The 13,566-nt window shown below is 49.1% G+C and overlaps 3 protein-coding genes across 3 annotated transcripts in view; all 3 read left to right on the forward strand.

Moving 5' to 3' along the window:
- The window catches only part of P4HB (prolyl 4-hydroxylase, beta polypeptide), a 13,142-nt gene extending 4,041 nt beyond the window's left edge, over positions 1–9,101 (forward strand). The window contains exons 2-11 of the mRNA XM_009881288.1: positions 123–329; positions 1,141–1,274; positions 1,496–1,633; positions 4,505–4,609; positions 4,892–5,017; positions 5,463–5,663; positions 6,317–6,437; positions 6,661–6,842; positions 7,290–7,376; positions 8,030–9,101. Coding sequence (XP_009879590.1) covers positions 123–329; positions 1,141–1,274; positions 1,496–1,633; positions 4,505–4,609; positions 4,892–5,017; positions 5,463–5,663; positions 6,317–6,437; positions 6,661–6,842; positions 7,290–7,376; positions 8,030–8,116 — 1,388 coding nt within the window. The 3' untranslated portion in view covers positions 8,117–9,101. The remainder of the gene's footprint in view (positions 1–122; positions 330–1,140; positions 1,275–1,495; positions 1,634–4,504; positions 4,610–4,891; positions 5,018–5,462; positions 5,664–6,316; positions 6,438–6,660; positions 6,843–7,289; positions 7,377–8,029) is intronic.
- A 2,815-nt stretch (positions 9,102–11,916) lies between these two features.
- PPP1R27 (protein phosphatase 1, regulatory subunit 27) lies at positions 11,917–13,373 on the forward strand. The gene is made up of 2 exons (XM_009881273.1): positions 11,917–12,103; positions 13,219–13,373. The coding sequence occupies exons 1-2, from the start codon at positions 11,917–11,919 to the stop codon at positions 13,371–13,373; spliced, it is 342 nt and encodes a 113-aa protein (XP_009879575.1).
- A 123-nt stretch (positions 13,374–13,496) lies between these two features.
- The window catches only part of FAM195B (family with sequence similarity 195, member B), a 1,223-nt gene continuing 1,153 nt past the window's right edge, over positions 13,497–13,566 (forward strand). Inside the window, exon 1 of the mRNA XM_009881290.1 lies at positions 13,497–13,502. Within this exon, the coding sequence (XP_009879592.1) occupies positions 13,497–13,502 (6 nt within the window). The remainder of the gene's footprint in view (positions 13,503–13,566) is intronic.

Consider the following 13,566-nt stretch of genomic DNA (forward strand, 5'->3'; position numbering starts at 1 on the left):
GTGGGCGCGGTGCCGGCCTCGGCCCTGCCCCTGGGCTGGTAGCGGGGTCTCTGGGGCCCAGGGTGGTGGCAGCGGGGCTGGAGTGGGGCGGCTCCGTCCGACGCTGACTCCCTGTCTCACAGACGCCCCGTGGTGCGGGCACTGCAAAGCGCTGGCGCCCGAGTATGCGAAGGCAGCGGCGAAGCTGAAGGCAGAGGGCTCGGAGATCCGTCTGGCCAAGGTGGACGCCACGGAGGAGTCGGAGCTGGCGCAGCAGTTCGGCGTGCGTGGCTACCCCACCATCAAGTTCTTCAGGAATGGTGACAAGGCCGCGCCCAAGGAGTACACCGGTGAGCCGGGACCTGGCCCTGTGCCCGCCTGGGTGCAGAGGGCAGCGACGTGGCGGCGGGGCCGTGCCCCTGGCCCCATGCTTGTGCCTGTGCTGGGGTGGCTGGACAAGGTCCACGGTGACAGCAGTGACAGTGGCCAGGGGAGCGGTGCTTCGAGGGCATGTGCTGGGTGGGAGTTGAGGTGTTGAGGAACAAGTCTGCCTTTAACAAGCTTTCTCACCTGAAGCTGGGGAAATGCCTAATGTGAGCTAAAGCAGATGGAATTGGTTTTGTGTAGGAAAGTAAAGCAATCCAAGCTGGGTTTGTTGCTTGGCTTGAGTTTACTTGAGCAACGTAGCACCCAGAATTGAAAAAATGACTGGGCAGTTTAGTAAAGGGACAAACACAAGATGTAACATAGAGGTGCGAGGAAGACCAAGACAAGCAGAAGTCAGCTAAACCAAGCCACATTGTGCTGGATGCTGAGGATAACATCCAGAATACTGACTTTTGAAAAGAAAAGGTGATGGATTTGCATGGAGAATATCAGCATCTTAGAGAAATGCTGTATTGCTGGTCAAAGTTTAAGAACATGCTTGGGCTAGAAGTAAGAGAAGAATGGATTCCTGGGAGCCCCTTGTACCTTGACTTTCAACAATTAGTGATTAGCTTAATTACACCAGGAGTGAAAGGAAGAGTTGCGTAAATGATACCTTGATTCTCTGCGACCTCTTGGCCAGCTGCTGAACAGTCTATCTCAAATCTTAGGCGTTTTGTGTTCTTAAACTTAGTAGAGGCGGAAAAAGTGAATCTGTGTTTCTTTCTGGTGTAGCTGGCAGAGAAGCAGATGATATTGTCAGCTGGCTGAAGAAACGCACTGGCCCGGCTGCAACTACCCTGACGGATGCTGCTGCAGCAGAGACATTAGTGGATTCCAGTGAAGTGGTTGTGATTGGTTTCTTCAAGGTAGAGTTTGTGCTTCCATTTGAGGAGCTCTTGTGTATGCCTTGAGCCTTCCCTGCTTTCTGCCCCATGGGGACCTGACAGCTGGGGAAGGCCCTGTGTAAGTTGAGAAACACTTGCTGTCCTGCCTTACTTGATCTTCCAGTTCCCTGGCTGGTAAGCCCTGGGATGTTTGTGCTGCAGTTTGATGTGTCCCATGTGAGACACCTTTCTTTACTCTCTAGGATTTGACATCAGAGCCTGCAAAGGAGTTCCTGTTAGCAGCAGAAGCTGTGGATGACATTCCTTTTGGGATTTCCTCCAGTGCTGATGTCTTCACCAAGTACCAGCTTAGCAAGGATGGTGTGGTCCTCTTCAAGAAGGTACTGATTGCTGCAAACCATGAATGCCACACTTGAGTCTCCTGCCTCTTCATACCTTTTCTTTAATTAGATTCAAATGAGGGCAGCCCTGGACAAAACAGCAAAAGGTCCTGTCCTCTGCTCCTAGCTATTTCTAAGCCATGGAGCCTGGAGGTGGGAAGAGCAGAGCCTGCAGACCCTCTGCAGCATGGAAGAGCCCCAGGTCACTTTAGGGCACAGCCAGCAGCAGAACTTGGTCTCCTGTCCCAGTGCTGCACTCCTGAAGCTGCTGGAGTTTGGGTCCAAGCTGTCGCTTCACTTGCTTTCCTGTCTCAGATATCTGGCTGCAGTGCAGTAATGGTCAGCGCAATCTTTAAAATATTCATGGCTGTAACTAGTGAAGCCTCCTGTGCCACTCCCCAAACTCTGAAGGTCTTAGAACAGTAGCCAAGTTCTTGATGGCTTGCCATGGTACTCTGTTTGATTGTGGTTTAGCAAAGTTGCTTTTACTCAATATTGACCTCTGTTGCTGTCAGTTGATGGCTGTGTCCAAGAGTTGTTCTGTTTCTCACGCTGCCGTGGGTTCTGCAGCATAGTGATTCCAGTGAAGTTCCTAAGAGAATTTGCAGCTGACTAGGTTGGGGCAGTTAGGTTATGTGCAGAGGGATGCTGGCAATTGACAGAATCAGAAATAAACTTACTGATGCCTTTTACTATTAAAATGCAGTCACTGGGTTGAAATTCTAGGTTTGAAAAGACAAGTAGAGGTTCCTTAGACCTGGTGGTACCGTGTGCTTGCATGCAGTGAGGCAGGGCAGAAAGCTGCTTTGGGTTCAGGCTTACCAAATGTGTAATCTAATCAGTCATTGGCCTGACCAATTTGACCTAAGACATGCTAAAAAGTTGAATGAATTCTTATTTCATTCTTTCATCCACTAAAGTGGCATATTTTATTCTACTACACCTCTGAAATTGTAGTTAGTTTTATGGTGCTAGAAGCTTGTAGGCTTAAATTCTCAGTCAGAGGTTGCTCAGATCAGTATGGCTGAGGTTGCAGGTAAATTATCTGGCCAACAAGTTCAAAATGCTAGGGTTTTGCAACTAGAAAAGTTGGGGTGGGTGAAGGGAGCAGTATATTGGTTTTGGCTGACTTACTATCTGTGTCTTGCTTTTCTTGCATGTACTGCTTTCTGTACGCAGTCTTTCTGTATGCCCTATTCATGGCTAATGCTAGGCTGAAATAGATGTTTGCGGGGGGTTTCTCAACTTTTGTTCTGTCCAAACACTGAAGTCCAAATAGAAATGCTCTAAAACTGACTGTCTCTCTGGGACTGTGGGGAGTACCAGCTTCGGGCTCTGAGCAGGGCAACATATGAGCTTGCTTTGAAGTGGCTAAGTTACAGCTAGGGCCTCCAGCACTGAGTTTTATTTAGCTACCTGTACATTTTCTCATGTTTAGCGTTCTGTAGAATGGATTTGTGTTGATTTGATCTTGCGTACTGTTCTCTAATCATTAAGTCTCGGGAGCTCTGTTATAGTTTCTTCTGCTTCTGAAGAGCTGGGGCGATGGCAGGACCAGTCTTTAACACTAAAGGAATTTTCAAGCTGTTTTCCCTAAGTGTAGTCAACTTGGGTACATCTGGAGTGAAAATCAGTTCTGCACCTGGCAGCTTCTGTCAGGTGTGTCAGGAGTGGGAGGAATCTTGGTCTGAAAAGCAGTTCATGGAGGGCTGGGATGCTGCATGAGTGCTCTACTGTGTGGAAGAAAGAAGGCGAGATGCCTTTCAGCCTGTGAACATTGCCTCCTTGTTCCTGTTTGGTGTGATCTCATTCATGGTAGTGCCTGGAGAACTCTCAAATATGTCCACCCCAAACCACAGTGAAAATGAGCACCAATGGTAACCAAATACCAGGGTATAAGAACCAGATGGTTTATTTTACCAACAATTATGGTTTTGGACTTTGGCTCAGCTTCCTGCAGTTATTTGGGTCTAAACTGAGAGAGTTTGTTGGCTGGTCATTCTCATCTTATTCTTTGTTTGAGCTGTCCAGACTTGCAAAGACCCTTGAACAACTGTTCTGAAGGCATGAGTCTCTTTGGAAATTAACTTCGTAAATACTTTAATGTTAAGTGCTTTGCTCAGCTTTTCAGCTGAGCCTGGTATGCTTCCTCTAACAGAAGGTTATCCAAGTCTATGCTCTTGTTTCTGCCAGTAACTTGAGCATTGCCCTGCCATGGGACTGCAGGGTTATCCTGCACATCCTCTCTTTAACCTTGATGGTCCTCTACAGCTGTTCCCTTTCCAGGCTGCCAGAGAGGGTTCTGAGAATCCTGATTGGGGTGCAGGTGATGTCCTAATATAAAAAGGGATCTGGCGCTTCTAGTGAGTGTTAAACATATGGTGTTGTCTCTAACAATAGAGTCTGAAACAACCCCACAGAGCTGAGTAAATGACTATTTACTTGCAGTGCATAGTGGGCCTTGTCAGACTTCTTTCATAGCACTGTCTGGTTAAAGTGTGTCTGCTGTGACATTGCAAACTCCTGCAGAGCAGAAAGCTGCCTGTGCTCTGGTGCTGTGCTCTTACTGGTCTATCTAATGCCTTCTACGAAGCTTTAAGGCAGTGGTTAAAAGTCCTTCTTGGTGACCTGTTTCACAAATCATTTCACGATCGTGCAGAACAATGCCAAGATCTAAGCTGATGGTCTTGTTGATGCTCACCTTCTGCTGCTTGGGGGTGATTTAAAGCTTGAGAGATGGAAGTCTGCTCTGAACAAGTGCAGCCGAGATGCATTGGGGCAGTGACTCTGGTGTGAATGCATCTTATTTCTTGAAAGAGAAGACTCATGGGATATGGAAGTGTTCTAATGCAAGGATATCTGTTTTTGCAGTTCGATGAAGGCCGTAACAACTTTGAAGGGGATCTCACAAAAGACAATTTACTGAACTTCATCAAGTCTAATTCATTGCCTTTGGTCATAGAGTTCACAGAACAGGTAGGTCTTTAGATACTTGGCAAAGCTTCTTCCCATAGCTACTGTATGAATATAACAAAGCTTAAATTGTAGGTTATGCGGTCGTGTGTTATCTTGGAGCTGGTGCTAGTTTGGGGTAATGGAGAAGTGTGAAGAACACAAGGGGAAGGAGGCATAAGCTTGCTGTTCAAAGCAGTCCTGTAGTATTGGAGGCTCCTGTGGGCCAGTCAGAATAGCAGAGCTGAGCTGATCTTGACTGATTTACCTCTCTTCCAAAAATAAAGTTTATTTTCTACTCCTCAGACTGCTCCTAAAATCTTTGGAGGAGAGATCAAGACTCATATTCTGCTGTTCCTACCGAAAAGTGTGTCTGACTACCAAGGAAAACTGGACAATTTCAAGAGTGCAGCTGGAAGCTTCAAAGGGAAGGTGAGATGATTTCTTGGATTATGAATTTGATGACAACCTCCTGCAGAGAAGCATAGCACTGTCTGTGTGTATCCACTTAACAGCTGTGGAGGAGGACTTGAAGCTAGCTCTCTCTCTACCTGTGTCTCTTGATAATAGGTGACTGAGTCACTTACTGGCTTACTGGCTTGCACAACTGTTGAAGGAATAGCAGTTAACTCCTGACTTTCCTTCTTGCGGATGTAAATCTGACTCTGCCTTAATCGACACCAGTGCCAGGTCTGTGCGCATGCTGCGTGAACTGTTGCGGCTCCAGCGTTTGTGCTCTGACAGGGTGCCCTCTTAATGGGCTTGGAGAAGGAAGAGGGGCCAGTTCAGCTACTGTCCATGCAAGTGTGTGTGTAAAGTATCGATAGCCAAGAGGTTCTCGTCTTCACCATACTGCCTTTGACTTTTTCCTCCAAAGATCCTGTTCATCTTCATAGACAGTGACCACAGTGACAACCAGAGGATTTTAGAGTTTTTTGGCCTAAAGAAAGAAGAATGTCCAGCTGTTCGTCTGATCACACTGGAGGAAGAAATGACCAAATACAAACCTGAATCAGATGATCTCACAGCAGACAAGATCAAAGAGTTCTGTAATAAGTTCCTGGAGGGCAAGATCAAGGTAATGGAGATAAATGCTGCTGGTGGTAACCTGCTGGCTAAGCTCCCTGTGAGGAGTTGTGTGAGTCACCTGGAGAAAATCCTTCCAACTAACACACAATGTCTAGCGGGCTTTGTGCTGAGAAATGAAAGGCAAACCCACTGGGGCATGAAGACTGTAGGAAAGCAAGCCATGTACTGGCATCTGAGTACAGTCAGAGTCTGCTCTTTCTGCTGCTTGTGGTAACTGTGCCATTGATCCAGTTGCTGTTTCTGCCAACAATCTGTGGAAGGTGTGAAATTGCGTGGCACAGTTTAAAGAGCTTTCAGCCTTCATCTGCTGGAGGTGGCCATATGCATGTTACTTCAGTGGTGACTGTTTAGCTAAACTCAGTCCAGTGGGAATGATACTGTCAGCAATATTGTTTCCTTCCTACAGAGCTCAATTGCAGTTCTCCCTGCACAGGAGCATGTGTTATTCCTACTTGTTCTGGGTGGGAAGGAGACTTTCTGTAAGCAGAAGAGGAAGTGACTGATTCATCTGATTGCTCACAGCCTATGATTGAGGCACTGAGGGGGGTGGTTAAACTTGGGTTTTCCAGGATACGTGACTGCATGGACATGCCAAGCAGCTGTGCAGCAAACCATATCTCTGAATTTCACTTCTTATTCCAGCCCCACCTGATGAGTCAAGATCTTCCTGAAGACTGGGACAAGCAGCCTGTCAAAGTTCTGGTTGGGCAGAACTTTGAAGAAGTTGCTTTTGATGAGAATAAGAATGTCTTTGTAGAGTTCTGTAAGTATCTTTCAACAGCTGATTCCAAGTAACTGGCATGAAAGGAGTGCCAGAATACTGCATGACCAGGATTAGGGAGAAAGCATCTTACAGAATCTAAGCCACAAAAGGAGTGCCTCAGCTGAAAGATGTGTGTGAACTCTGCCTGTCATGGGTGCTTGGGGGTAGTGGTGATGGTAACTTGTTAGGATGTTGGTGCTAGCTATGTTTCTGTAATTAACAGATGCCCCCTGGTGTGGTCATTGTAAGCAGCTGGCTCCTATCTGGGACAAGCTGGGAGAGACCTACAGGGACCATGAGAACATTGTCATTGCCAAGATGGATTCGACAGCCAATGAAGTAGAAGCAGTGAAAATCCACAGCTTCCCCACACTCAAGTTCTTCCCTGCAGGCTCTGGCAGAAATGTAAGAAGGCAGATGACCTTTATACAGATCACATAACAAGGGAGCACTAGAAATGCGTAGTTGCATGCTTGAGTTATGTTTTGGACAAGGCCTTTGGGAGGGCCCTCCATTCTGTAGGGATGAAACTCATCAAGTCTACAGGATGTCCGAGACCCTTTGTGGGAGGCCTGGGCTGTAGGAGAGAGTTTGGTGGGCGTGGGAAGTGGGAATGGGGGAAAGAGGGAGCATAGCAGAGGACAGTGTGCTCATCTGCAGGCTATTCTTTCCTCGCAGTGATCTCTGAAGTCTAGTGGCTGAGCTGTTTTCCTTCGTCTCATATGGGTGAAGGTGAATTTTTAAATTCCCTTTTGCTTGGCATGTTAACTGTTGCTCAGAGAATTTTCCTCTCCAGGGGTGTGGTTCTGTAGGTGCCCATAACCATTATCTTGATGTTTTTTTCCTCTGTAGGTAATTGACTATAATGGGGAGAGGACGCTAGAAGGCTTCAAAAAATTCTTGGAGAGCGGAGGTCAGGATGGGGCAGCAGCTGATGATGTGAGTAATATTAATACAGTACTCTGGGCCTTCAGGATATGGAGCGTGGGTCGGATCTGGTGCTGTGCTCAAATAATCAGTCCTAAATAAGATCCCGGGTTGTTACGTGGCAAGAAAGGCTATTGTTGGTGAACAAAGTGCCCATGTCATAAAATGTCGCTTATTCAGTTGCAGCCTGCCTGGCCATCGGTCTGTAATGGACTCCTTTTATTGAGAACACTTCAGTTGAGTGTGAAATAAACGTTTTTGGGAGGCTTAAACACAAATGCACGGAAACTGTTGATATTATAACCTCTAACTTTGCACAAGCTATCTCTGGTGCTGTGCAAACTGCTGGAGTTCTTAGAGGGATTGTTCTTTATTAAGAACTCCTGCTCAGCAGCTGGACCTTAGCAGTATGATGAACATTATGTATGCAGTGTATCTAGTTGGAAGCTCCTCACCTGCTGGGGTGGAGGGTATTGCAGGTACAGGTACCAGCTTCCAGGGATTTCTATCCTTAATGTCCCCAATCCAGAGCTCTTGGTAGAAGTCTCTGGGTGTTTTGTTAACATGGCAGTAGAGAATAGTGAACAGATTAGAGATGTGTTCTGTGCTGGGTTTTGGATCTGCCTAATGTGCCAGAAACCTGTAGCTGTCTTTAACCTGTACAGGATCTGGAGGACCTGGAGACGGATGAAGAAACAGACCTTGAAGAAGGTGATGATGATGAGCAGAAAATCCAAAAGGATGAATTGTAAAGAGAAGACTGATCTACATCACCCAAAAAGTCAGACACTAAATTGGCTGCTGTTACGCAGCCCAGTGAGTTGGAAACCCATTAAGATTTAAAGCAGAAGGTGAATGACTGGAAATCCAGGGATTGGCTTTTAAAGTAACACTTTGCCCTCACTTGTCTGTACACTTGACTATCTTTTCTTTCTTTTTGCTTTTGAGAAGGGATCTGTCACTAGGTAGCCAGCCCAGCCAGCTGGGCTAATTTTTTTTATTGTGATGTACTTTTTTTGTACACAGCTTTTGTTTGAAGTATTCTGTTCTTCTGGGTAGAAGCAGATTGTGAAGCGGTAGCACGAGTTCAATGGCCCAACATCCTGGAGCCTTGCCACTAACATCTTCCAAGAAAGCTTTTTTCCCTTGTTTTCTTTTAAAACTAAAGCCCATAGTTGACTTCTGCACCTGGCAGGGTCCTTAATGGTCTCAGCTGTTCTTCCCTGGAATCAGCCTTCTGTATATGTAGAGGAAGAGGCAGTAGGCTGATGGCATCATCCTGGTTAAAGGTGCATATGAAAGTGCTTCTCTTCATGCTGGCCAGATGATTGCTTTACCTGCTGCTTTAAAACACTTGGAGATTACTATTCTGAACACCTGGAAGGGTGGAATACTGTGTGCACTGGCTGTGGCAGGCTCTGAGGGTGGAGGTGATCGCTGGCTCACCAGCTTAGGTGAGACCTAGCTGTGGTGCCATCCTTTCGATCAAATGCGAGACTGGTTTGCAATCACTTTCCATGCATTATTTTGAATGGGTTGACCGGGCAGGTGGGTGGTGTGGGAGGGCCTGACAAAATAGATCAAACAGGACATTTGCAATTAACTGGGTTTTGGGGAGGAACTTGAAAGGGGGAGTGCCTCAGAGGCCTGAGTAGCATCAGGCTGGTTCTTAGCATTCCACTATAATAACATTGGAACTGAATTTGTTGGCCAAATAAAGTTGAGATTTTAATACTATCATGTCTCTTTGTCTTTATCAGAATATAGAATTAATGTATTTGAGCCTGACCTGAAAGAGGATCAGAGTTCTAGGGTGATTCTCAAGGGACTCAACCAAATTGGTGTGTTTGTCAGCTTTCTCAAACTTTCACTAAATACCACATTTTTTGGGAGAAACCACGCTTTCAAATGCTTCCAGTTTTGCAGGTGACTTGTGGTACCTTAACCTGAAGAAATTTGTGTTGTGTAATCTACGAAGGGGAAGAACTTCAAGATGACCATGTCATGTCCCAGTTAAATCGGCTTGTGCAGGCAGACAACTAACAGCTCTATTAGCAGGGAGCGGACATTGGCTTGGGTTCTGAGAATAAGCAGCTCCACTTGCCAGCTGGCTTGAGGTGAGAGGACCTCATTGCTCTGGAGCAGTTAACCAAGGAATTTGCCTACAGGGAAACCTGGGGCTGCCTGTAGCTCTGCTAGTCAGGCTCACATGATCCAGTGAGCTACACTGCTATTTCCAAACCAGTCACTTACTGCTGAAAATATTTTTGTAAGAAAATATGCTATAAATGTCACATGGGAGGGCAAGCTAGAGGGCAACTCGGGAGTCTACTGGTGCCTGTCAATGTGAGTGCGCTGGGCTGGTAGAACAGAAGTGTTGTACAACACTTGTCTGCAGCACCAGCTCCAGCTGCCTCCAGTGGGTGCTCTGGGAGCAGAGCCCCTGCCCAGTCCTGGCATGGCACAAACCTTTGGCGCAGCAGCAGCTTGGTTGGGGCTGAACAGGCAATTGTGGACCATGGGATCAGAAAACAGTGTTTGCTACTGCCTGTTCTATTAGTGATCAGTTGTATTTGTGACTGTCACCTGTGGTTATGGGGATCTTTGAAGATGCCTCCCTCCAGGGCTGTGAGCTCGCAGGTCTGAAGACAGGCAGGGGACTTCTTCTCAGTGTAGCCCACCTGCCATTGCTGTACCCCAACAGAGCAGGCAGTGCTAGCGGCCGGTGTTAGGGCTGGTTAGTGGTACCTGCTTCCAAGTAGGAAAGCCACCTTGTGTTTCGGGGTGGGCAGGAAGAGAGCAGTGCTAGTAAGAAGTTCCACTGGAAAGTGCTGGCTAGGAGTTGGCTCAAAAAGGTCCATTTTGTAGAGACAGTTAAAGAGTAAACAAGGATGAGCTCTGCAGTGGTTCTCCTCTGCAGTCTGAGACCTGCCTTGCTCAGCTCAGGGGAGGGGGGCTTTTCTCATACACCAAGGCTGCTCTTGGTGGAGCAGGACTCCATTGGAGTCATCTTGTGTACACAGCTAATTGCTGTTCCGAGAAAGTGGGCTAAAAGCGTTCTGTCTCCACAGCAGATAGCTCAGCCTCCTATTGAACAGTGTTCTGTCTGATGTACTGACAAGCAGAGATGCTCAGCCAAAAGATCAATGTGTTTGCCAGAAGATGAACAAGTGCAGCAGGCAGTTCTTGGGTGCGTGGCTAACCGAGCTGTCTCACTGCTGGCAGGGGTTCAGGACAAGGGTCCACTGCAGGAGGGGCAGAGTAAAATCTGCAACTTCTAACACAGGACAGGGATTTTTTCCTAATGTACCGCAGGGGAGTTCATTGTCCTGCCTGGACAATCCCTATCAGCACAAAACAGCACACAATACGCTTTGTGTATCTGAAATGACAAAACTTTGATGGGGAAAAAAGATGGAGGAGCAGTTGTTGCTTGAACCGCTGGCAGATCTGAAAGATTCCTCTGTAAATGGTACGTTTTGGGCCTTTGACAGCTACAGCTGGAAAGTAACAAGTGCAGGAGTTGTCTGGTGGTGGTGCTATTCTTCAGCTGTTCTTCTGAGGCTGCTCTGTAGAAGTTTGCCCTTACATAGCAGCTGGTTCTGCATTGTAATTAGGACATTGAACGCATGGACCGACATCATAGGCTTCTGGTTCTGTGCCTGCATCTGGAGGACCTGCAGCACCTCTGTCCTTGCAAGGGCACTGACAGTATCCAACATGCCGGTGGTGTTCTCCATGCTTAGCCGCGTGCTGTCTTGCAGCCGTGCTGGGAAGCACAGCTCATTCTGCTCCTTTCAAGTTGTCTGATGCAACTACGGGAGAGTGACTTAGCTCTGAATGTATTTGGCAGCACAGCTCTGACACGTCTGCATTCGCCGGCTGGACAGTACACGAGTGGCTGGTTCCCCTTGCTTGGTGATTGTGTTTGTGCCTTCTCCCTGGCATGCGTGCATGTGTGCGTGAGGGCTTGCTGCCGAGAAGTTCTGTTCTCAGGCCCTTGAGCTCCTCTGAAGGGCTGTCCATGCAAAAGCAAGAGTAGGTTTGACCCCTTGGATGGGCACATCAACAGGTGGGTGGTAAGATGAGACACCAACTTCTGCCCAAAAGTGGGAGGCTGCGGGCCTGGGCGGCTCGATTACAAGGTATCATGGCAAATAGGATGAGCTGCATGTCCTCAAAATAGCCCACAGGAGCCTATATAACACCATGCCCCTGGAGAACCATCAGTCCTGGGCCAAGGGCCTGCGGGAGAACTGCGTGTGCCCAGCGCCACCTCCTGCATGCAGCACGGGAGTGTAGGGAGAACCGGCGAGGGGAACTGGCACCCACTGGGAACACCGACACGGTCACAGGCACAGAGGGAGCGCAGCGCTGCGGGCGCCATCACACCTGCGTAGCGAGGAGGGAACCTGACAGGCAGAGAGGAGAAAGCAGTGCTTTGAGGCCAGCGAGTCGTAGAGCCAAGCACTGAGCAACTCCAGCTGCTCCTACAGCTCCCCATGCCTCTGCTCCTCCTCTTCCTCTGCAGTCTCTGAAGGCTGCGATCAGCATGAAGGACTATTACGCAGTCTCAATGCCCCGGTACAGTCGGTACGCCCAGAGACTGAGAGCCTCACGCACTGTGCGCTTCCCCAATGATGTCGTCTTTCAGGACCACATCAGGCAGGGGGACCTGGAGCAGGTGGGCAGATTCATACGTGCCAGGAAGGTGACGCTGGACACCATCTACCCTTCTGGTGAGTGCTGCCGGCCTCGGCAGAGCTGGAATCTGCATGGCGGCACGGCTCAGCTGGGCTGCGAGGGAGACAAGAGAGAGCCGCACGGCCAAAGCTGGGACGTGGGCCATCTTTGAAGGTGACAGGTTGGAATTGAGTCGTTTTCCTCCCTAGCAAGGAGTACTACCCCCAACATTGCCAAGCGGGGCCCAGGAGAGCCCGGTGCCGGTGCCCCAACAGCTCAGCCCAACAGCACGGTCAGCGCAAACTGCGGGAAGCGGGGAGGCTCACCCCCTGGGTCCCTTCAGGGCATCACCGTCCCGCTGCAGCGTGGTGGGACCTAGAAAAGGAGTCGTGAGCACAGGCTGGTCTGTGGAGCTCTGGATGGGACAGTGGGGCTCCTCCTGCCTTCTGCCCTGGCTTGGGGGAGGCGCAGGGAGAAGGAAGGCTCCGTATTTTGTTCCTGGCTCTGTCCATTTCTCACAACCACTGTTCTCTCTCACATGTGTGGATCTGTGGGCTTGTGGCATTTATGTTTGAGGGGAAGGCATTGTGTTATGTTTGCACTCAACCTCACTAGCAACTGTTTATGGAATGCCTTGATCCAAACTGGCTGGTGCAGAGCCCAGATTTCTCCCTTTCTTGTGCTTGGCTTCAGCTTCTGCTGTGACATGGCCTTGGAGACAGGGTCTCAGATGACCCCGGGCTCCCTCCTATCTATACTGATTGCTTCATTACTTGCTCTGTAAGGAGCTTCTGAAACTTGGATAGAGCAGGACCCTGGAGACGCTCTCCTCGTGCCCCACATGAGTCCCGGCTGGGACTCGGGGCAGGCCACTGGCCAGGAGCTCTGCAGGAGAGAGCAGCTCCTCCTCCCTTAATCTGTCCTGCCTGGCCCAGTGGGGAAGTGGGTGCTACGCCATCTTAGAGAGGGTATTTATGCTGTAGAAGGGGAACAGAAACCTGTGGCAGCTCATTTTGTTTCCTCAGTCCTTGTTTCTTTCCCCAAACTCATCTGCCCGATGACGAGGGTTTTGCTGACACCCCTCTGTCCTGGGCTGTGGACAACCTGCACTTGTAAACTCACAATCGAGACTCCTTCCCCAGTCCCAGGCAAATAAACCCTTTCCTTCCAGGCATGGCAGCCCTCCATGAAGCTGTGCTTACTGGAAACCTGGACTGTGTCAAGCTCCTGGTTAAATACGGTGCTGACATCCACCAGAAGGATGAGAACGGCTGGACACCCCTGCACATGGCCTGCAGTGATGGCTATGCTGACATCGCCAGGTGAGCAGCGCCTTGCCCGGGCTGTGATGGGTCACCCCTGCGCTGCAGAGCCCACAGAACCACAGCGACGGGGCTGTCCTGGGCTCCCGGTGTCTGCTTCCAGGAGGGTGCCCGGTACCTGCGGTACATGCGGGTCTGCCGGGGCCTTACAGCTCCCCGCGGCTGCAGTCGGGCATCGCGGCAGTGGGTCTGGGGAG

This window comes from Charadrius vociferus, unplaced genomic scaffold (assembly GCF_000708025.1).
Source record: "Charadrius vociferus isolate BGI_N301 unplaced genomic scaffold, ASM70802v2 scaffold373, whole genome shotgun sequence".
In the NCBI taxonomy this organism is placed as follows: Eukaryota; Metazoa; Chordata; class Aves; order Charadriiformes; family Charadriidae; genus Charadrius; species Charadrius vociferus.